General features: G+C 41.8%; 1 protein-coding gene across 2 annotated transcripts; it reads right to left on the bottom strand.

Moving 5' to 3' along the window:
- Window positions 1-1,519: 1,519 nt before the first annotated feature.
- Window positions 1,520-23,333, bottom strand: SUZ12 (SUZ12 polycomb repressive complex 2 subunit). 2 transcript variants are annotated; one of them, XM_054393765.1, is made up of 17 exons: window positions 23,309-23,333; window positions 23,012-23,266; window positions 20,138-20,184; window positions 19,983-20,047; window positions 14,585-14,653; window positions 12,931-12,980; window positions 11,879-11,964; window positions 10,206-10,437; window positions 9,337-9,439; window positions 8,732-8,837; window positions 7,714-7,891; window positions 5,925-6,016; window positions 5,349-5,492; window positions 4,176-4,333; window positions 3,273-3,471; window positions 2,693-2,772; window positions 1,520-1,954 (listed from the first exon to the last, which is right to left on the bottom strand). In XM_054393765.1, exons 1-17 carry the CDS (start codon window positions 23,331-23,333, stop codon window positions 1,609-1,611), a joined length of 2,235 nt encoding a protein of 744 aa, XP_054249740.1. In that variant the 3' UTR covers window positions 1,520-1,608. The 2 variants fall into 2 exon arrangements, with proteins under 2 accessions (XP_054249740.1, XP_054249741.1); XM_054393766.1 differs by lacking the exon at window positions 14,585-14,653.
- Window positions 23,334-23,510: the final 177 nt, after the last annotated feature.

Here is a 23,510-nt window from a genome sequence, read left to right on the forward strand (position 1 = left end):
TGGATGACAAATCACATCCACACCATTAGTTAAATAGTCTCACAGTTAAACACATCTCAAGGACCATCAAAAAAAAAAAAATCAGTATTTACATTTTATAAATTTCTGAAGACACCATCAGAAAGCTTATAAACCCCCTTAAACAACCAGGGAACTGCATCTCATGGTGATGGAATGAAATAAAAAAATTAAAAATACCTGTATTTACAGCAGCATTGTTCCTTTATAAATAAAGAATATGAAAAATGCAATATTTTAAAGGATAATAAAAAACTTGAGGTGATGTCACTCAACCACAGTGCTTGCTGGAATAAACCCTTCGGTGCTGATACTGTACCAGTAGTGAAACCACTTTCCATTGGAAAAAAATCTGTAAACGTATGCATAAAATGTGTTAACAGCAGTGCAAAACTGCTCAAATAGAGTTTAGTCAGCATCTTAGTATCTGTATTGAATACAATACATCGCAGAATACTTGCAGAAGAAGTGCAACACATTTTCTGGTCCAATTTTACAGTGCATTTTTCCCTCAAGAGTGGCATCTCGAAAGCCAAAGCTTAAACCTATGGCCTGGGCTTGCAGTCTGGACTCAGGCAAAACAGCAGGCAGGAACTTCAGGAGAAGTTTCTCGGCGTCATGCCCATGTGCTGGCCATGGGCTCTGGGCTTTAGCCTGGCACGCCTCCACCAGGGCCCCCAGGGTGAGGGCTGGCGCGGTGCAGTCTGCGGAGCTGTCTAAGTGTGTGATCGAAAGAGAAAGGAGCGAATGTTCAAGTTTCAAATGGTACACACTGGGTGATCAATACATCAGAATTATCCCACCGAAAACCAAACTGCTGGGAACTTCTAAAAGCCAAGGTGGCACTTCACTGTGTCTGCAACAGGAAAAGCCAAGATCCTTCCAAACAGGCATGAGACAAAGGAAGTGCTAAAGTTTGCCAACTTTTGATAACTTTAGTGTGGAAAACAAAACAGAAAACCCCCCAAAAAACCCACAAAAACCCAAAACAAACCCCAAAAGCAACCCAAAATTCATTTTGTCGTCAATGATCAGCTGATAAATGATTTCAAATACAAGGACTGAGGTTAGAATTTAAATAGTGAGACCTTATTGTCACAAAAAAAAGCTTAACTGGAGAGTTTCTAAAGAAGAAAGGCAAAAAAAAAACCCCAAAACCAAAACACCCCAAACTGTATCCCAATTCCCTTTCCCCAATGTCTCACAGCTTCCTGGGAGGAGAACCAGCCAGATACAGATGCAAAAATCTGAAGATAAAAATGGTTTGACAGGTATTTAAATTATGTCAATTCCATAAAAGTTCTTAAGATGCTAATTACTGAAATTACAAAAAATATTTTCATATTGCTCTTCATGCTCACTCTTAGAATATTGTCATTACGTCACCAGAACCGATAGACACCTAAGACTTGCATAATTAACTCAATTAAAACCCTGTTAAAACGACATCCTTGTTGAAATCATTTATTTCCATCCAGCAGTGCCTGTTTGGAACCTCTGTGTTTGTGTTGTGTAATTCCTCATAGAGCTCATGCACCTTAGAACGTCACTTCAACGCTTGTCCATCGCAAGGCAAACCGACACTTGTCTTCAGAGCTTTTGCTTCTTGCTCTGTTTTGTGACCCCTGAGATGCTCTCTGCTTCTGCCATCCTCTCCCTCACGCTGTTTTCACTGTATCCATTCGCTGTCCCGCTCTGCTCCTCAGGTGATTCCTCATCCGCCGGGGAGGTTGATTCTCCTTTCTCTAACTTCTGCTGCATCTCTCGGAGCCTGGCAACAGCTTTGTCTATTGACATGATGCTGATGAGGTTAAAGTCATGCATGCTGACCAGGTGGAGCATAAAGTTTCGACACAAGTTCTTCTTGATTATTTTCTGTCCGTAATTTTCAACAAACAGCATACAGGCATGATTCATCTGATTGTCAGCAATAAACCTGGCAGAGCAGAAAGCCACCGTTAGGCACCTGCAACACCTTCTGAACCAGAAAAGACACCCTACAGGGTGGGTCATCGGTGTAGTTGCACACATCTGTTAGAGAGTCTCAACACCTCCAGTGCTTTTTCTTTTCAAAGCCAAAGGGCCACCTCCAGCAAGAACCTATTTATTTTAAGAGCTTAGAATCACAGAATTGTTTTGGTTGGAAAAGAACTTTAAGGTCATGGAGCCCAACCACGCTCTACCAAGGCTGATGCTAAACTATATCCCTCAGTATCACATCTCTGTGGCTTTGAAACAACTCCATGGATGGGGATTCAACCACCCCACTGGGAAGCCTGTTCCAGTCTTTGAGAACCCTTTCAGGGAAGAGGTTTCTTCTAATAAGACCTTTATTGACCAGTCAGAAGTTTGTTACCAAATTATGGAAGAATGGTTTGAAGCTGAGGGACAGCAAGTTTAGAGTGGATTTTAGGAATAAGTTGTTAAGCATGATGGTGGTGAGACTCAAATAGTCTACCCAAGGAGGTTGTGGAGTCCTTGAGCAACTGAGTCTAGTTGAGAGGTATCACTGCCCATGGCAGGGAGGTTGAAGATGATGATCTCTAAGGTCCCCTCCACCCTAAGCCATTCTATGGGTCTATGAATTTTAAGTACTTCGTGAATTACAATGCAAAATGGTCAACCAAATCCATACCAGAACTTCTCTGTATCAAAGCTAAGTGTGGTACCATACCCGTGCTTCATAACGTGAAGGTTCCATAATTTCATCACTTCTTTCTCTCCTTCGTTAACATCAGAAAATTCTTCAATTTGCTGGAGAGAAAGGATTGGGAGAAAGAGCAGGAGAAGAAACAAAGACAGCCATCAGAACTACATGTCTGCTGACTAGTGAACACCTAAAATTCAACTTATGCCACCTAGGCACCACAGAACTACTGCTCAAAGTCCAGGCACCACACTTAGAAAGGTCAGGAAACAGCTGTGCCATGCAGAGCCCTGTGATAAATACCTGCCCTGCTCTGTACACACCCCACTGTGATACCAGCACCTCCTCTCAGAAGGAGAACACCCACACAATGAAAACTTGTTAGGACATACATGGACTGAGCTAAGCTTTGCAGCTGTGGAGAAGCCTGATCATCCAAACTTTGATCCCATGAATTTTTGTCCCTAGTGGCTTAGCATCACAAAACTTTCCCTGCTGCAAAGGCATCGTTTTCACAGTACCAGCCCTGCTGGCTCCCTATGACAGCTGCAGACCACCTGCAAATCACACACCCCTGGCAAGAATCTTGCACGAATGGCATAATTACAGTGATGGTTTTCTCCCGCAGCCACTCGGGGTCCTTCTCATCCTCACTATCCACCTCCATCTCCTGAGGGCGGAGGGGCAGGCAAGTGTCACTGTGGAAGTAGAGCCGGTTGTGGCCGCTGCTGTATGTCCGCTGCTGCTCCACCTCCCCGTCCTCAGACTCTAGGAACTCGGACATGCTTGCTTTTGTGCGCTTGGGCCTGGCAGAGGGAGCAAAAGGAACTGCTGTCAGCCATCCTCTCGAAGATGCATCTGTTAGTATTTGCAATTGATGAATACAAATTGGTTTTTTAAGCTCTAGCTTCCAGGAATTTCTGGAGGGAAACCACCAACAATGAAATAAACCCTGTCACAATCCCCACAAGCACTCCAGCTTTCGGGGAAGGCAAGTTTTAGGACAAAGCAGTTCAAAAGAGTTAGACACCAAGTAGATACCTCATGTGAAAAGGTGTAGAGTGACCACAGATGGAGTCACCATCCCTCAGCAACACTGTGTAGTCACAAAGCACTGCGCTTCAGTCACAGTGAAATGTGACACTGTTATATGCACCTACAGCTTTACATGCCTTGAAGGTTTCCAAACCCTGAGAAAGCCATGAAGGGACTTTTTATAAGGGCTGATTGTGATAGGATGAGAGAGAATGGATTGAGGCTTGAGGAGGGGATATTTAGACTGGGAATTAGGAAGAGAAGTGAGGGTGGTGAGACACTGGAACAGGTTGCCCAAGGAGGTTGTGGATACCCCCCTCCCTGGAGGTGCTCAAGGCCAGGTTGGATGAGGTCTCAGGCAATTTGGGCTAGTGGGAGGTGTCCCTGTCCATGGATGATCTTTAAGATCCCTTGCAACTCAAACCGTGAATCTATGAACTTCCACAAACACAGCCCCTGTTCCCCAGCCGCCTACCTGCACACCAGGATGTGTGTGATGGGAGTTCTCTTGACGGGTCCGTTGCGGCTGAAGGCAAAGCCAGGCTGCCGATGGATGTCCTGGGGGTTTCCTGCATAGGAGCCATCGTAGCACTCATTGATGGACACATCTATCCTAGCACCTTTTGGATGATACTGAAACACACCATTGCAGACAGGCTTAGCAAACAGGAATGGCAATCCATCAGGAGGTTTAAACCTTTGCAGTCCTGAATACCTTAACCTTCACCCTATCAATAAGCTGGCACAGCTCTAGTTTGCTTTGACAGCAAGCAAATTACTTTTAACCTCTAGAAAAAATTGACTCTAAAAGCTCCTTGCTCTGTACCATTTTACTGTTTTACATAAAGCCACTCATAACAGAACTAATTACAGGATTAAGGAAAATATCAGCAAGACTGTTAACAAGCACCCTACGAATGAGAATACTTCTGAATTTCCTAAAGCTTCATGAAAATTCCAGCCAAATGTAGTTTTCTACATCACATAAAGCAACTATGTTAATGCCCAAGCAGCAGAAAAGTCAGAATTCATCCTCTGGTGATCAGCATTATTTAAAAAAAACAAAACCCCAAAAAACCCACAAAAACCACACAACAGTTTTTCTTCCATGTAACATGCAAATATTCACAAAACATTCAAATGAAGCTGTGTTTAATCCGTAAATACAGTCCTACAACTCCACAGGCTAGCAACAGAATCACTGAACAGTTTGGTTGGAAGGGACCTCCAAAGGTCATCCAGTCCAACCCCCCAGCAGTCAGCAGGGACATCCTCCACTAGATCAGGCTGCTCAGAGCCTTGTCAAGCCTCACTTTGAAGATCTCCAGTGATGGGGCCTCAACTACCTCTCCCTGGGCAATCTGTTCTAGTGTTTCACCACTGTCATGGTGCAGAACTTGTTCCTGACATCCAATCTAGATCTACTCCTTTCCAATTTCAAACCATTGCCCCTCAATCCTATCACTGCAGGCCTTTGCAAACAGTCCCTCTGCAGCCTTCTTGTAGCTCCCTTCAGGTAGTGGAAGAGCATTATTAAGGTCTTCCCAGAGCCTTCTCTTCTCCAGGCTGAACCGCATCACCGCACAGGGACTATCTGTGACAGACTGGAGAGGGTTTCAGGCTACTAAGCTACAAAGAGATTACTTACAACATAATTAAAGATGAATCTGCTGTGGCAAAGTTTCAGATGCTTGAGCAGGCTATAGAGTTTGCGACAGTTGAGTGTGCACCACGGGCAGTGCAGGTCATCCCGGGCTTCAGTCTGCTGCCTGGTGTTGTTGTTATAGAGGAACTGGGGAAAAGAAAGCAAGAAGCAGCATTAGCATCAAACAAGGTTCATTCAACCTCCCAGCAACCAGAGCCAAGTTGGGTGCCATCTCATAGTACATTCCAGGGAGCATGGATCAGCCCAGAGTACTGCAGCAGTGGTATTTCATTGTTTCCCCATAGGGAGACCACCTGTCCTCTCCACATGTCTAACAGGAGATGTTCTTTGTCTCTGAGGACATCTGACACACCCCCAGGAAGATTAGTATTCCAAAACACTTTCTTCTTACAGGAAGATGTGCAAGGGTTCTTAACATGGGAATCTGAGCCCCCTTAAGGCATTCACTGAAAAGGCAAATGGAAATTCCTCTCCCCCAGCTCAGAAGAGAAGAAAGCATTTTCATTCCATGCCATATTTAGAGGCTCATTCTTTCCCTCTGCTGCTTATTTTCAATACCTGGTAAAATATTCTCAGCTTCTGTCGAGGTTCATTTAAGACATCTCTTTCTTTCCTTGTCTGAAGGTCTGCTGGCAAGGATTCTTTCACAGCTGAAAAACACATGTACAGACACACACTGCTTTAAGAAGGGGCAAAAAAAGGACACTGTTTGTTACCCAGAGCTGGAAATTCTGAGAAAGGCACACTGCTGCTGAAGAAAGTAGGCTGCTCTAGAGTACTCTCATATCATATAGAACAGCTTAGGTTGGAAGGGGCCTCAGAGACCATCTACTCCAATATCTCTGCCATGGGCAGGATGCCTCTCAACTAGACTCAGTGGCTTGAGGCCCAAGGCACACAACAGACAGCAGTAGGCAATGCAAGTGACACACAAAGTACTTAATTGACACTTAAACCCTTAACTCTACCCCTTCAAACACCTGCTTTTTTCTGAGTACTGGCCATGTTCAGTGTCCTCTGAGCCCCTTCCATTCATTTTCATCTCAGTAAGATTGATTCCATGCAACAAGCAAGAAACTTCAGATATCTAAGGAGCTTTATAAATATATTCTTAAGTAAAACCAAATAATGACACCTGCTTGCTTCTGAATGATAAAGAAGGCAAAATAAGTCTCAGCTCTACTGACTTACTTTATAATATTTTGGAAAACAAAGAAAATTTCACCCTCTTTCTGAATAAGAAAAAAAGAGGAGCCCTGACCCTTCAGCCTGCACCACATCAGAGAATTTAGAATTCCATGGCTCAGTTACTTTGAGCACTTTGTGGTTACAGCAAAGCTTAGGCTGTTACATTTAGGAAGCCTTTGATGCCTTTATTCCACTGGTCTGCCTTGGGAAACGTGCCAAAGGAAAATGACAACATCAAATTCATACACCCTTGGGAAAGAGGCACTGGATCTTCTACTATGAGAACCTCTAACTGATAGAGGTTTCCTACTATTTTCACTCTCCTCCCTTGGTGCTCAAAGGCAGCACAACCACCAGAACCACGCCGCAACGCTACGAACTATGATACCCTCTTGCGTCGCTGTCTGCTGCACAGCTTTGCTCTTGCTGTCATTTCACCAATTTTCTGGAATACTTAACTAGCTTCTCTGATGCAAGAAAAAATGGGTTCCATCAGTAGCTCAGCAATGCAGCCTTGCCATGTCCCTGTTGCCTCTTTGTTAGGCAATAAACCAGCACACACCTTCTGGAGTTAGTCAACACGCCGTCGTTTCTGCTGCAAGTCTGAGCATTAAACCTGCCCAACAAATTACAGCTCTGCAACAAACCCTTAAAATGCAAACACCTGGTATGAGGAAGTGAAGAGGAAGGAGAACAACTTTTGCAGCAAAAGTTTGATTACTTTCCTGCTTCTGCTGCCTTTCTTCTATTGGAAATGACTTGATGGTTTTGTGAGTTTTCAGCCATTCATCCTGACTGAAGAAATGTTAAATGTCTGCAACCCCCAGTTCAGGTAAAACATTCAGTTCAAAGGACAGGAATCAGCCTAAATATTCCTGAACTCTTTCCAAAGAAAAAAGAATCTGTAGGTTGGCTGAGGATGGTAGAAATCATTCTAGACAGTGGCTTCTGCACATGTAGGGTGAAATTCCTCCTTCCTACAGACTTTTGTATTACTCTGCACCAAAGCTCTAGTGAGAAAGAGAGCTGCTGCTCTTAGAAAAAAACTGCAGTCAAGCAATTGATCACAAATTTGTATTTTAAAATGTAAAAGCTACACCACACTTGATTTCTTGGTGGAATTAAGACTTTTTCAGCAGCAAAGCCCAAGTTTTCTTACCGATAGTCTGAGTAGGTTTAACAGAATTGGATTTGTTTTCTTGAAGGAGGCTTTCAGAATTCCGTGTAGCAAGAGGCTTAGCTATAGGAGCTGTGGATTTATCATTTGTGTCTCCCGTCCAACGAAGAGTAAACTGAAGCGTAGGTCCCTGAGAAAATGTTTCAAAAGGAGGCAATCTCTGAAGGCGGAAAAAAATAAACCAGAGTTAATGTCTTCCTGTGTACAAAACCAATCATGAGAAAATAGTGACAGAATGGGGATAGATGAAGTTGTTTAATCACCTTCAGTCCTTGTGTCTTCAACATAAGCTTACACATTTAGAGATGCTAAAAAAGAAAAGCTGACAAAGATGACTGTGCAGTTTCCTGCACATTACTGAGCAACCACTTCATGCACATAACTGTGGCACACACATTGATCTTTGTGAAACACTAAACAGTGAACAGCATGGGTCCTGGCTAGAAGGAAAAGAGCACTCAACCACCAGCCTGCTGCCAGTGGCCTTCTCTTTTTATTCACACCTACTCCCAGCAGCATTTACCCAGTGTTGATTCACCTCAACTCAACAGTTTCTCCCTGCACCACACTTTCTCCTACACCAAAACACCTTCTTCCTTTCATCACTGAATTTCACCATCATTCTCTTAAGGTGTAAGATCACACCTGTGAAAGCTCTGGGGTCCTCTTTTTTTATTTGTCCAACTTGAATTAATTATGATAACAAATGTTTCATTTGCCTGATTTCATAACAGAGAAATTCAGAAGTCATTGAAAGAAACAGCTGCCATAGCCATAGGAGTTAACGTCTGCTTGCATTAATGTTCTGCTGCAGCCAAAGCTTCCCTAAACTGAGTTAAATTAAAACTCCTGGCCATACATCCTGCAAGAGAAGCACTATTTCCTGTTAAATTTAATCCATTTTCAGAGTAACAGCCACTGACCACACTTTGTTTTTTCCATCTTAATCAAAATCCTTTTAAGTGAAGGCAGGTCTTGCAGCCACTATGACAATCCCTACCTTCCCATCAAGTATTGTTTCCCATGTTGCTCTCTTCTTGCTGATGGGACACTCTTCCATTTCCTGCATGGCCACTTCATATTCCCCATCCAGAAGCTGCAAGCGCCTGTCAGAACAAAGCATGTGCTTAGTAAAGCAGCTCAGTTTTATTCTTTCCTAGTAAAATGAAGAACGTATTTCACAATTAAAAAGCTTCCATGAAACTACAGGCAAATTGTCAGGTAAATTTATTTGGCAAGAGCCTTAGGTAACCACCATCTGTAACAAAATAGCTGCCTGGTGTCACAAAGCCGCTGTCCAAGAGATCTGAAGTGATGTAGGGAAGCTACTGTCAATACAGAGTTAATATTGTGATGCATCTTGCAAACCATTAACTCCTTCACCATTTACTCTATTCAGAACAATTAAGAGCTTCAAGGGCAAGAAGGCAGATAAAGGATTCCAGAATCACAGACTTGTTAGGGTTGGAAGGGACCTCACTGCATCCAGTTCCAACATCCCTGCCATGGGCAGGGACACCTCACACTAGATCAGGTTGCCCAGAGCCCCATCCTTAAGACCTTAAGGCCATTAACAGAACCAGTATTGACTTTGCATATTGTTACCTGTTTTTATCAAACACAGTCATCTGTGCCACAAAAGTCTTTTCCCCGTCTTCACGATTTGAAGAGTTTCTTTTTCTTCTCGCTGGAAGCTCCTCATTGACATCTGGACATAGGTGAGATGGTATTCAGTTACAGAAGCACAGATTCAAAAGAGCAAACAACTTCTATGCAACTCTTAAATACAACTAGCTATTAATTATGTCAACTGTATCATAGACAAGAACAGGACTTAGAACAGCTCAAGATCCAGTCTAACCCTGCTCTGCCTCAGCTTCAAACCATTCCCCCTTGCTAGACCCTTACAAAAAGTCCCTCTGCAGCCTTCCTCCAGGCATTGCAAGGCAGCTTGAAGGTCCCCCCCTTAAGCTTAAGCTATAAAATAGTGAGAAAGAAGAGTTTTCATTCTACATTTGGGATGTAACCTATCATATTTTGATAAGATTAAGGAAATAGCTTTTAAAAATGTGTTATTAAGGTACTTTCCATTTTCACTAGTCATTTAGTTTTGATGAGAGGTGATGACAGCTCTCCCCCACAGCTGAGTCAGTGGGGACCAGTATTGTTGGATGTTTAACATCAGTCACAATGACCACAAGGCTCTCATGCTTTTCACCCTCCAGCAGCATTGCCTCACACCTTCACCATCATGTTAGTAAAAACTGGTGTTAATATTGTGCAAAATATACAAGTTTCTACCAACTGTATTTTAGCCTTCTTGAAAAAGAATGAGAGGAAATGAAAGCAATCCAGTCACTCCTCTGTCACCAGCCCTTTCTAGTGTATGACCTGTGCTGTGCTGCACTGCAAGACAACTGCCAGATAAACCTTGCAAAGCAGATCAAGTGCCCATATTTAGAGATTGAAGTTACCAATGTTTTCATTAGTTTCCCCGTTGATCAGCCCATTAAACTCTCTCCTTCCTGGGCGAGTCACTCTGAACAACAGTGAGTAAGACTTCACCATATGGCTGTTGCTTGGCTCAAACTCGTTGCTGGAAACTGCAAGCGATGGGAAGTTGCCTGGTTTTATTTGGCTGAGGTCTGGGTTTAAAGGCACCTGCTTTTTACCTGTAGGAACCTGTCTTATAGGACAACTGACATCCTGTAGGAAGACAAGAAAGCTAAGGCTTAGGTTTGTAGAATAGAAAGCAAAGACATCCAGAGTTCAAATGTATGTGATTCTAGGAATTGTGCTTGTCCTGCCATCTTTTGGAAAACAAGTCTTGGAACAGAGATAATTACAAATCCCCAGAACCTGGAATAACAACCTCCAAGTTTTAAATGTAAAACCAGATATTGCAAGTGTAAACAAAACTGGTGTTTTATAACCACTGCTGGCAGCAGCCATCTTTCCCTGAGAGGTTAAATTAACACCAGCATGAGGCACTCAGACTGTAGAACAGTCATTAATACTAATTTAATTCTGTTTACCTAAAGAAATGAAATGTTTTGGTTATATATATATTTCAAGGGCTTCCTATCTTCTCCTTCCAATATTACAAAGTGCATTTTGTGCTATCTGGGAGATAAAGAACCACTCACCTAGGATTTATTATATTCAGTATCTCTCAAATAGATCACTGAGCACTGTGTAGTATTGGAAAAACAAGGCAAGATGGCCTAAGTATGAAACTTGCAGAAAAACATTTCAAATAACCATCAGCACCTCCTGCTTTTACCATATTTATCCATACTATAACAAGTAACAAAATTGGCTAGGAACAGTATTAACTCTCAAAAAACTGTCAAAACAGTTTAACATCCTTCAGGAAAATACAGAGCTCTGACTGCAAATCTTTCTCTTTTTGGTTAAAAATTACAGCACGCATTACTGAGCCTCCCATACTCCCAGAGCTGTGAAGATAATTTGGCAACTGGTGTGAAACAAACATGGCTCAAACAGCAAGCAAATTCCAAGACACTTCAAAAAGAAAAAAGATTAAAAAAAAACCAGAGAAAATTGTTTATGATTCATAGTAGCTAAAATTTGCAATAATTGAGATGATCAATGTAAAAAAACCCCATGGGTACAGAAAAGGCAAGAACAGATACAAGACTTGGCAGATGACTGGGGAATTAAAAAATTCAAAACAACTACAGCTTGTTCCTTTTTATTTCTAAACTCTGAAAGGCACAGACCAAGATTTTGTGATTGCCTGGTTTACTTAAGCCTCTGGGCATCACAACAAAATGGATAGTTTAATGATGTGATACCAAAAAAACCCAAATTGAAGTGAAAATAGAGGTGTTTGAAATCCATGAGTGATTCTTAAAAGCCAGCTAAAAACCATTCAAAAATTTGAATGGCTTTTTATAACTTCCAATTGTTTCTCACAAAGCAGAAAAGAAATCCAGATCTGTATTTGCTTCTTGTTCTCTTACCCAGTCAACAGAAACCAACTTAAATGAGTTCTTTAATTTAAAGACTGAATGAATCTCAACAGAAGCACCATTTCACCTTTACCTTGTAAATTAGATGTTCCAAGCTCAGGCAGAAAGATTTTGCTTTAATGCATATTAACAGTTTGAAAAATCACTTTTACCTTTCGTTTCTTGTGGCAAACTTTCACAAGCAGTACTTCCAGGGTTACAGAATTTTGTTCATTCTCTGAGTTTTGGGATGGCTTATCTAAACAGGAAAAAATATTTGAAAGTTCTGAAAAACTGAAGAGAAATCCCATGGTGTAAATCCACTCCTAATTATTTTTTAACCACAGGTACCTCCAGGGACAAAGACCTTGAGTCAAATTCTAAGTATCAACTCTCCTCAAATTTATTCCAAGTTCTCACTGGAGGACACCAGCATATTAAAAAGCATAGATGATCTCCAAAATTTAGGAGTAAGCTTGCTACCTTGGGCAATAGGGGATGGGTAGATTTAAGAACAGTCAGAATACACTCACTGCAGATAAGGCAAATTTCCTGTAATTTTTTGTCTTTACACAACTTGCAAACTTAGAATTTGGTTTGCACCAAAACTTCAAATTCAGATGATATCAAATAGGAAAACAAAACATTATTAAAAAACCAAACAAACAAAAAAAACAACAAACACCTTAAAGATTCTGCAAGGTTCAGTAAGTGCAGAGCAGCTGTTAAAGGACTCCTAGAGCCTCGACTCTCCAGGACAGTTACCACCAGCACTATGATCAGTGATGCTAATTAACAACTGTCTCACAGAATAAATGTCATTGTGCAGTAAGAGGACCTTTAAATACAAATTCAAGAGGTTTGGAAATGTGCCCTCATATCAGAAAGGACTCAGAAGATAAAGCTTGCTACCCAGACAAGTAAGCCTATCAGTTGTGCTTGCTTCAAGTTAAATACTTCCTATATTCAATATTGGCTGTAGCATACATTCCTTTTATTACCCTTTTCTATGGTACAAATGGCCATCAGGTTCTCACTATATGCAACGCTCTCTTGGAGGGAAAGGGTTTTCATAGTTAACAGTAGAATCACAATCTAAACATTCAAAACCACACAAAATCATCTAATTTATTAATGCCTGTAAAATCTACTGCAGCCCATGTCTGTAGCCACACCGTAACAGAAAAACACTTGCGCAAATTACTGAATGAATTAGCCAACATACCATTTTTATGGAAGAACCCAGTAAACGTAAGTTGCAAATGAGCAGACAAGCTAAACAGGAAAAAAAAGAAACAAAGGAAATGTTAGAACAAAAGTATTTGCTTCTCATGGCAGCCACAGGTTTACCCAGGAGGCAGAAGTGGAACAAATCATCCATCTTTCCATCTTGGAAACTGCCTGGATACTGCAGTTGCAATTGATGCAAAGTTACAGTCCAGTTTTCTCTTTACAGTTTGAGTCTCTCCATGCATTCTATGACTTGACACATTAAAAACAAAAAAATAAGAACCCCAAAGCCCAAAACGTAGAGATTCAAATAGTACAGTAGAATGGCACTGCCTAAAGACCTGAGACCTTCCCCTCACAGCACAGTCAAACACATTTCTGAGACACTCATCAGCATCAGTGATGAGTTTTGGTGGAAATTTTTGTTTTTAATAAGCATTCTGAGTTCTGCAAGCAGAATCTTTACCATTGGGACACTACAGCCTTAGAAATAAAGATTATCAGTTGCATCAAGCCCTTCCCATCCATAACATCCAATCAAAAGAGTAATTGCTTCTGTTTTGTTTCACAGCAAGCACTGCAGCTCACAGCCTACTTTTCTGCTACCGCATACCCATTTTGTTTCCAGTTGTTAAATCTGGAATACATTTCAGCTTAAACCAAGTACTCATAACCCTGGATTAACATGGGTCTCAAACCCAGCACTTCTAAAGTGCAGAGTATTGAACAAAATCTTATCTGTTACACTAGAACACCAGGTACAATTTTGAGCATCTTCACTGACTTCTCAGGAAGATACAACCTGACACTCAACACCTATTTTTAAACAAACATTCCCCAGAGCACTCAGATAATTACTCAAAGTGCCCAACAGCTTCAGCATTCAAAAGATTGCACCTGTACCAATTTGCATCACTCATCCATGTTATTTTTCTAGACCAATTCTAGAGTAAAGGGAGAATTTTTCATAGTTTTGAAAGCACAAAACCTCCACAAATCAATACTACATTTTGCTTCAACTTTATCCTTAAAAAGAGAATATTTACCTAGCAAGTATTCACAATACAGAGAACAAAATATAATTAAGAAAAATAGTCAATAAATCTATAAAACGTCTTGGAACACAAAATTTCTTAAGTTTCTTTCAGACTAAATTACACCTGACATGGCTGCTTTGAAGCAGTCTTATTTGCAAGTGCCATGGGAAAAGAACAGCTGGTTACAAACCATGCAAAGGCCACAAACAAAACCCTCTCTCAACAGGTTTTCACACATTCCAGCAGCTTTGGTTAGTCCTTAGGATGTCTGGGTTTAGATAAAATTTTCCAATACGTTTGCATTTCATGATCTATTATCAGTACATTAAATAGAATTTGGACAAATTAGTCTTTCTACCAGGGAGGGAAAAAAAAAAAAAAAAAGAGAGAAGACAGAGCCAACAAGCAAGTATAGAATCATTTAAGACAGACATTTCCCCAAATCTGCCTTTTTTTTTCATGCCAGCACACACAGATTAGTTACTGACAAAACAAAGAACAAAAGTACCTTGGTTCTAAGAACTATTCTTCATCACTTTTATCAACCAGAAAGACATTTGCTTTAGCACACATGCTCACTTGTACCCACACACAATACATGCAGGACAGTACCTGTGAGACTCTTGTTCTCCCTTCATTTTCTCTACTTTTGACAACATGTCATCTACTTTGAATGTTTTCCTGCGAAGAAAAAGCAGAAAGAAGAGTTCCACACAGCCACTATTTCCCAAAAATACTCATCAGTCTACACTTTGAGTTGGTTTTCACTCAATTTTAGACTTCTGTTCAGAAAGCACCTTTTTAAGCCTCATAGCACAATTGTGTTGTAGGGAAAGAGCTTCTCAAGCAGTGTCAAATTAATACAAATAATTAAACCCACACCTTTCAGAAGAAATCCTGCCGCTCATGAGGTGTCATTTCACAGCACCATGCTGAAACCCTGCAGTGAACATGTCAGCTTTGGGCAGAGAAAATCTTCCCCCTTTAGTGACACTTCCACTTAACTAGGAACTTAGTGTCAGCTCTTCTGTCAGTACTATTGGAACCTTGATCATCAATTAAAAACCCTTCAAAGCTTATCTGACAAAACAGTTTCAAACTCAGGTGTAAGCTATCCCTTCCTTCTCCACCAAGTTACATTACAGACAATACAAAGAACAACAAATCCTGAACCTACTTCTGCACCCAGAGGAACCAAGGGAGGGGATGACAACCAAAGACAATAATGTCACAGGGAATAATCACTTCAAACCATTTCTCTCCATAATTCTGACATCAGTTTGTTCATGCTCGTATGTTCAGCCTGTTCTAACATACATGCAGTTTAATGTTCATTCCTATATACAGTTCATTGAAGAACAGAAGTTATTCAGTGGTTAACAGAATAGTCTTTCCATTTTTCTTTAAAGGAAAATTGAATGCATGGATCTAGATGCCAACAAAATTGCACTGAGCTGAGTGACAATGCAAGAGCTGACAGGCCATCCCTCCTTCACATTTCCACCTCAGAAAAATGAAGTAAGAACAACATATGCTGTTGCCAATTACTGGATTTCTTGAGAGGGAACAATGACATGCTCTAGGGAAGTGGGAAGCAGCATCTACAGAAATATCCCGACTGAAGAAACACTGATGTGACACACTGCCCACATGCAGCATGTAATGCATCTGGATGACTTAGTTATGAACCACAATGTGGCTGAAAAGCAACACTGGGCAAGAAACCCTACACAAGCATGGGGCTGCTGCCAGGTAACAGAGAAAAATCAGAATCATTTGTGTAGCAAGTAATCACTGATTCAAAGCTCTACTCAGCCAAAGGCTCAAGCAAACAAATTCCAGAAATGACTCACCTACACTAAAATTTGGGGTTAAGATCAACACTGCAACACTCAGCCTTAAAACTAGAGATGTTAAAAACACGGAAATTGTTGAAAGTTTCAGATTCTAAGGTGAAAAAGTCACTGTATGCATTTTGTCCAAGCTCATCAAAATCATCCACTGTTGAGCAGAACAGCAAGATGCACACTTAGCTTTAGAAGGCTTCCTTCAGACTAAAGAATAGATTAAAATAGCTCTAGAGTAAAATTATGTTGTGAGCCATAAAACCAGCCAGAAACCAGCTTAGAGACAAACATGCTTCAGGAATGGGTGAAAGCTCCTTCATAAAACATACCAATGTTTGCCATAGCTTGCATTTTAATATCTGCAAGCATTACTGATGCAGAAAGAACAGCAACACGACCTTTCCTAATGTCGGACGCAGGTTAGTCCTGCAAAGGAAAGTCTTCTTGAAAATCTTTCAGAAAAACTAAATATAGCAAACAAAACACATCTAGACTGTTGCCTTTTGACATCAACTTGTAAGACCACAACAAAAATACAGCAGTCTCTTTAAATTGAATGTTTTTATGTTACCATGTTCCCCTACAGAACAGCCAAAACGAAGGTTTTGTAACCACCATCCCCACACCAGCATTTACCTGAGCTACAGCCTGCGCATCCTGCACATTCCTTTCTCTACCCACTCCTATTCCAGTCAAGCCCAGTAGTAATTAACCAAGTATTAAAGTCACATCGGAGCAAGCCATTACCTTGCCAATAACTACAAAAATTATTCCTTTATCCTAATACTGCATGGGGAGTTACTTTTATTAAGAGTTAACAACTTTTTTCCAACACTGTCATCTGGGCAAATAACATCATAGTGCCTGAAGACAGACCCACAGGAGGCAAGCCCAGGTCATTCTCCACCAAGTATCACTTGAGCAAAGCCTATTCACCTCTCCAGTGATGAGCAGCACCTTCATTAATTTTTAGCCCAGGCTGATACGTGCACATGAACTTATTCCCCATCAACATGCCTCTCTGCTCTAAGTATTGGTGAGGGCACACCTTGAGTGCTGCGTTTCAGTTCTGGGTCACTCACTACAGAAAGGACATTGAGGTGCTGGAGCATGTCCAGAGAAGGGCAATGAGGTTCATGAAGGGCCTGGAACACCTAGGCTACAAAGGGCTGAGGAAGCTGGGATTGTTCAGCCAGGAGAAGAGGAGGCTGAGGGGAGACCACATTGCTCTCTACTACCACTTGAAGAGAGGTTGGAGGGGGGAGGGGGCCAGCCTCTTCTCTTTGGTGTCAAGCAACAGGACCAGAGGAAACAGTTACAAGCTGCATCAGAGGAGGTTTACGCTGGTTATTAGGAAATTTCTTCACTGAAAGGGTTCTCAAAACATTGGAATGATCTGCCCAGGACAGTGGAGTCACCATCCCTGAGGGTGTTCAAGCAGCATTGTGAACCTGGCGCTTAGGGACACAGTTTAATGGTGACTCTTCAGTGCTAGATTGAAGGTTGGACTGAATGAACTTGAAGGTCATGCCATGACTCTTTCTGGTCTTTACAAACTCTTGGTATTAAACACACAGATCAAGAACAATGGATAACTTCTTGGTAGGAACACAGTTTCACTGCTCTACCTCCAAGTGATAAATTTGTCTGGCATTTTTCTCAGACTACTGTACAGCTAAAGACAAAAAACAGAACTGCAATTAATGTTGTGATAGGGAAAGTCTACAAGGTTTGAAGATAACCTCCTTATAGTTCACATAGAATCACAGAATGGTTTGGGTTGAAAGGGGTTTTAAAGATCATCTATTTCTAAACCCCTACCATGGGCAGGGACACCTCCTAGTAGACCAGGTTGCTCAAGGTCCCATTTAATCTGGCTTTCAACACTTCCAGCATTGAGCCTCCACAACTCCAATACCACAACATGGGATACTGCTTACTGAAATGGCAATTAAAACAGTGATCAGCAATTTTGAAATGGCAGAATTAAGAAGTTCTAGAGAAATAAATAAATAAGCAAGCAAGTATAGCCATGGGCCACATCAGCAGGCTAACAGAAAGGCAGTTCCAAAAGGTACTACTTTATAAAGAAAATTCTGCTAATATTTTTACTATACTGGAGCTAGGTACTTTTTTTTTTTTTCATATATAAAAGCTTTAAGAAGATCTGCTACTCTGATTGGGACATCTTTCCTGTTTTAAAAGCCCTTTTCCATCAGGATCATCTCCCTTAACCATGTCTAGTGAATGGGATGGCAATTAACGATGGCAATAAAGGTTTGGTGCACATTTGAAAGTGTTTACCAGCACAGATTAGTAAACAACTCTCCTGCTAACCTCCTTGAGAAGTTCACAGGAGATTGTTTTGCCACTGCACCTAAGTAGGCCAAACTACCTTCAAACAACAACTTCTGTGGTTTTAACTAGGCTGCAAGAGGCCTTGAGAGAACATGGAGAAGTGGGAGCTACAGACCCAAGGGAGAGCACCACATTTCTTTGCAGTTATTTTCTGCTTCTCCCCGCCTCAACTATCCTAGCTTTGTTGCATTACTGTGTTTTTATAAAGAAATGTTTCAATCTTCCTAGACCTAATCAGCAGAATGATTTCAATAAGACAGTATTATCAGAAAACCAAGTGAGTGAAATGGCCACTAACCTGTTATTAGTGCACTAAACCAAAATCACAGTTCTAAACCACCTTGTTAAGGGAACTAGTAAAAATCAGCATGTTTCAAAGAGAACTTAATCATTGCTTATGCAGCTGAACTTGAACTATTTCTTTTTAACCAGCAACTACAGCCAATACCTGAAGAAAGAGATTCAGGTAAAAACATACACATTCACTCATATAGCACTTAACAGCAGTTATAAGCAAGAACTTCCTGTTGCACCAATTCTAGTAAGAAAAAATAAATCAGAACTCAACCCATTCTGAACATTATTGCTTTACATTTGGCTCTGCTCTATTTTAAAATAAGCAAACATTTCACTTTTGGAACTTCTGTAAGAAGAAGCAAACAGCAACTTGAAGTTTAAAACAAAAATATATCTGACCATTTTCTAAGCACCCAAAGTTTTACTTTATGGATTCAGTTTTAACAAAAAGTTACATTGTAGCATTACAGCTAAAGGCAAGAAGACTAAACAATATCTAAGAGATCTGAGAATGCCAGATACAGCTTCTTCAAATACAAATGTGCAAATTCTACCTCTCAAATCATTCAAATATTACCTTTCTTAGATACAAATACAGTTTAAATCAGAATTGTCTGCATCATCAGATTTTGTTGCTATCCCTCAAGCAGTCAGGACTAAGTACTTCAGTCCCACAGCAACTGTTTCCAAGCACTAAGAACTTTGGTGCTAAATCATTTTAAAGCAAGTGTCCAGGCTACAAAAAAACCCCAAAGCGCAACAAATTATTTTCAGTGAGGGGGGAAGGTAACTGAGAGGACTTTGTGGTTCTGCTAATAAATAATGTAGAGTGCACGTTTCACTCTGCTATATTTATATAAAGTCTATTGACACACAGCTGTAGCACCTCACATGATAGGAAGGCTGTTTACAATGGTAAAACTGAAGCCCAGTTCTCAGCTGTTTGCAGTTCAAAGCCACCTTTATGAAAGGTTTGCTGGATTTTTCGGGGTAAAATACCATAAACCTCTTTCAGCTTATAAAACAATTCCAGAAATAATTATTGAATCTTCTCAACACTAATTAACAAACCAAATAATTTTGCATTCGGTTTGGGGTTTTCTTAGGTTACACTTTTACAAATCAAATGTTTCACACAATTATGATCAGGCCCCACTGATTACAAGAGCTTGGAGGTTACAGTTTGCCTTGGTGTTTAAGAAGTTCTCCTTGTAACAGAAAGCAAACACAGATGACTTAGCTGAGATTCTGCTGACAGTTAACCACATTTCAGTACTCGCAGAACCAACAGAAGTCACAAGTGTACAGTCACATATAGCACGCTGCAGAAAAGTCCTTACATCTCAGAAATCAACTGTAAGGTGCTTTATGCATTGTTTTAAGGTCTTCAAAAAGAAAAGGTTATCTTTGACACACCTCATGAGAAAAGGAGCTTCACCCTCTGCTATTTTTCAGACCTCTGCTACTCAGTTAACATTTTAGGATTGCTTTTCAAGAAACAATTTTACCTTTTGATATTTGTTCGGGAGTTTCTGTGGGACATGTAAGTGAGAGTTCTGTGCAAAAATATTGGCTGTAGGAAAAAAAAAGGATAAATGTTATGCTTTAATTAAAATTTCCTACAAGTCCAAAGTAAAGGAGTGATAAAGAGCAAATTACTCACTGCTATTAGATTTCGTGTACGTAGAAATCTGTAGATCTGTGTTGGTTCTAAGAAAAAGACAGACATGTTATCCAACAGATCTCATACCTCCAGAAAGACAGCCTTAGAATGATACCAAAATAGCTAAGCTGGCATGTTCATTTTATTTTTTAAACAAAGATCAGAAAAGTAATGATGTAACTGAAGCATCACAATGTCCAAACAGCTCCAAGTCAAAGGTTTCTCCATCTACTGTACAACACAAAGCAACTTCTTGTTTAAGCCACATGAATCAGTAGTCACGACTTGACTATGACTGCTCTTGCTTCCCACAAAAGCTGTTTCTCACGGGTTTTAGATCATAAAAGTGCAGGGGAAAAACTCTTCAACACACGCCAAACTATTGTCAAATAGTAAAGTTTTCTTCACAAAGTTAATGATAGGACACTAAAGCAGCACAATGAATTTAGAGAGTCAGACAATTTGTTTTATCTTTCTGGAAAGTACCAAGGTCACTTGCACAAGGTAACAAAACAAGAACAGAGACTGTCAGTTGACTATGACACATCACTGATCATTCTAAGCAAGGAAATAGGTTTCCAAAACCTTTTACATGTATAGGATCACAAAAAAATGTTGATACTGGGAAAGCAGCTACTGTTTGAAAGCACAAAGGGAGGGAGGATAACACAGCCGTACACACCACTGACAGGAAGGGGTAACATCATGCCAAATAGGTGTAATAACCACGGTTCAAAAGATCAGGACTTGCCTATGGAAAAAAGGACCTTCAATTTGGTCTTAACCAATCCAGTTAAACCAAGACAAAAAGCCTTTTTGTCTGAACCAGGTTGTACCTAATATGGATTCCAGTCTAAGCTGAAATCCACCCTTTCTGACTGAAACACAAGCCAGCTTCACTAGGTAATGTCAGCAACAGACTTGGAAATTACTTGATAAAGCAAAATTGAGTGGAGAGAAAATGATAGAGAAGGCAGAATGCCTTGATGGCCACGCTAGGGCTGCTAACACTGCCTCCATTTCCCACAGAAAGAGAACAAACAACTCTTTATTTTTAAGGAAATACTGAGATTTTTTCATATGTCTGCGAAACAGGGATTTCAAATAGCTGGAAACCTTCCTGTAATTTATGGAACTCTGCAATTAGAAGGGGAAAAGGACAACATTCTATAGTCTTTATCCCTTTAAAAACATATGGTTCAGCCTTATTTCTACACTTATGAATGTAAGACCCCAAAGAATCTAATACTAGAGAGATGTATTATTATTAGAGAAGGAAATCTTAAAACAAGTCCACTATTTCCTTTTAGAAGCCTGGTGAAACTCTAAAATTCTACTTAACATAAATTATCATAAAAATCTGTATTCCCAAATTGAGATAAAAGACAGGGAAAAAAAAGAAATTAAGAAATATATACTTTGCTGGGAAGTGAAGATAGAACAGTCACAACTTCTGAAGCAATATCCCAGGCTTTTCAGTCTCCAAACCCCATGACATAATTACAATTTGGACACACATGAAAACATTAAATTATGTTCAGGAGGACACAATGCAATTTAAAGAGACAATGCCCTGCTGCTTCAACTTCAACTTTCCCGACTAGAAAAATCCTGAAACACACTTTTCAACCTGCAGACAGACAGATGTTTCACAAGTCTATATTACTCAGCAAAAGCTTAAAATAAATTTTTATCTTTTTCTAGCACATGACCTTGAAATGGGACAAAAACATCCATGAAGAATGAGGTCCAGTGCTACATGTGTTGGGAATTTTTTTTATACTCTAATATTTCCTTATTGCAATTTCCCCATAAATTCACAGAAGAAAGTTAACAACTACGACACATTTAGGCTGTAACTTCTCATCACTACCTGCACAGCTCTATGCCTCCCTGACAGACTGAGGCATGAATAAGATAATTTCCTTCCCCTCATCATGGGCACTGGTCAAACCTCTTAAAATCGCCCTATTTGCATATTTCCTGAACATAAAGTTTGTTAGCAAGGATAAGGTTCGAAGAACTCCATATTAGTAAGGATTTGAGACGCCACCGACAACTGCCACACTCTCAAAGACTGTCACCACCTCTAGCAAGTGTGAGCAGTGACAGCACCAACCCCAGGATAGGATCGTGCATTTAGTAGGGCATTAAAAACGTCCTTCAAATCCTAGCGATTGCACAGAATTTTTTAGTGCACTAAGTTTATTCCTACACTCTGCCTTTGAACCCGATTGCCACAAACAACTTTCTGGTGCATCCAAGGGGATTCTCCTCCCTTCTGGAGCTGACACAGGGTGACATGAGGGTCGCAGAGGTCATTTTCCAATATGAAATCTCAACTAATGGACAATTATTGCCAGACAAAGAAAAACCACGTACAGGGGAGCCTTTATCGCACCCTGCCCCTAAAAGTGGCTAGAAAGGTAGTCGCCAAACAACGAACAGGCTGCCCGTTCCCAACTCCCAGTGCCTCCCAGAGCTGCTGGAGCAGCGAAAGGAACCAGCCGTCCCGAAAGCCTGATGGGAACTATGGGTGAGAAACCAAGTTCATCGGCTGGGCGCAGACACACACACCCGCCCTCGGGGCCCCGGTCCCGAGAGCCTCTCGCCACCCTGCCCGCACACCGGCCCCGAACCTCGCGCTTCCGCCCGCCGGGCCCCCGCCTCCCTGGCGATGCCCCCTTCCTCCCCAGCCCCGCTCCCCTTCGCCGTCCTCTCCGGTCCCAGCTCCCTCCCTCCCCCGACCATGTTTACCCCCGGAAGCCCCACTCTCCACAGCCATCCCCTCCTCCTCCTCCCGCCCTTTCTGCGGCGGCCCCGGCCGGTCCCGCCAGCCCGGGCCCCCACTTCCTCCGCCGGCCCGGTACTCACTCTCGAAGGCCTGAAGAAAGAGCTCGTGGTCGGCCTGGATCTGCTCCATCTTCGGCTTCTTCGCGGGGGGCAGCGCCGCTGCCGCTGCCGCCGTCGCCGAGGAGGCCGAGGAACCGCCCGAGTAACCGCTTCCTCCGCCGCTGCCACCGCCGCCTGCGGCACCACCGGATTTGCCGCCGGGAGCCGCCGCCGCCGCGGAGCCCCCGAACCCCCCGCCACCGCCGCCTCCGCCGCCACCTCCTCCTCCTCCTCCTCCTCCGGCGGCGCCGCCAGCGGAGCCCGAGCTGGGCCCCGCACCTCCACCGTGCTTCTGAGGAGCCATGGGCCTGGCCCCCAAGTAGGGCCCCGGCAGGACGGAGACCGAGCGGGGAGGGAGGGGGCGGCTGGGGCGGGTGGGGTGAGGCGGGGGGAGGGGAAGCGCCGAGCTCCAACTCCTCTAAGTCTCCTCCGCTCCGCTCTCCTCGGCGCTACGACCAGCCGAACCCGACGACCACGACGC

This window comes from Indicator indicator, chromosome 29, assembly GCF_027791375.1.
Source record: "Indicator indicator isolate 239-I01 chromosome 29, UM_Iind_1.1, whole genome shotgun sequence".
NCBI classification, from domain to species: domain Eukaryota; kingdom Metazoa; phylum Chordata; class Aves; order Piciformes; family Indicatoridae; genus Indicator; species Indicator indicator.

Excerpts from the sequence above, each read along its gene's own strand:
- SUZ12 (XM_054393765.1), bottom strand. The coding sequence starts at position 23,333 with ATGGCTCCTCAGAAGCACGGTGGAG. Across the intron at positions 14,654-19,982 it reads TCCCGAACAAATATCAAAAG|GAAAACATTCAAAGTAGATG; the intron begins GTAAAATTGTTT and ends TTTTCTTCGCAG. Across the intron at positions 3,472-4,175 it reads ACACACATCCTGGTGTGCAG|GCCCAAGCGCACAAAAGCAA; the intron begins GTAGGCGGCTGG and ends TCCCTCTGCCAG.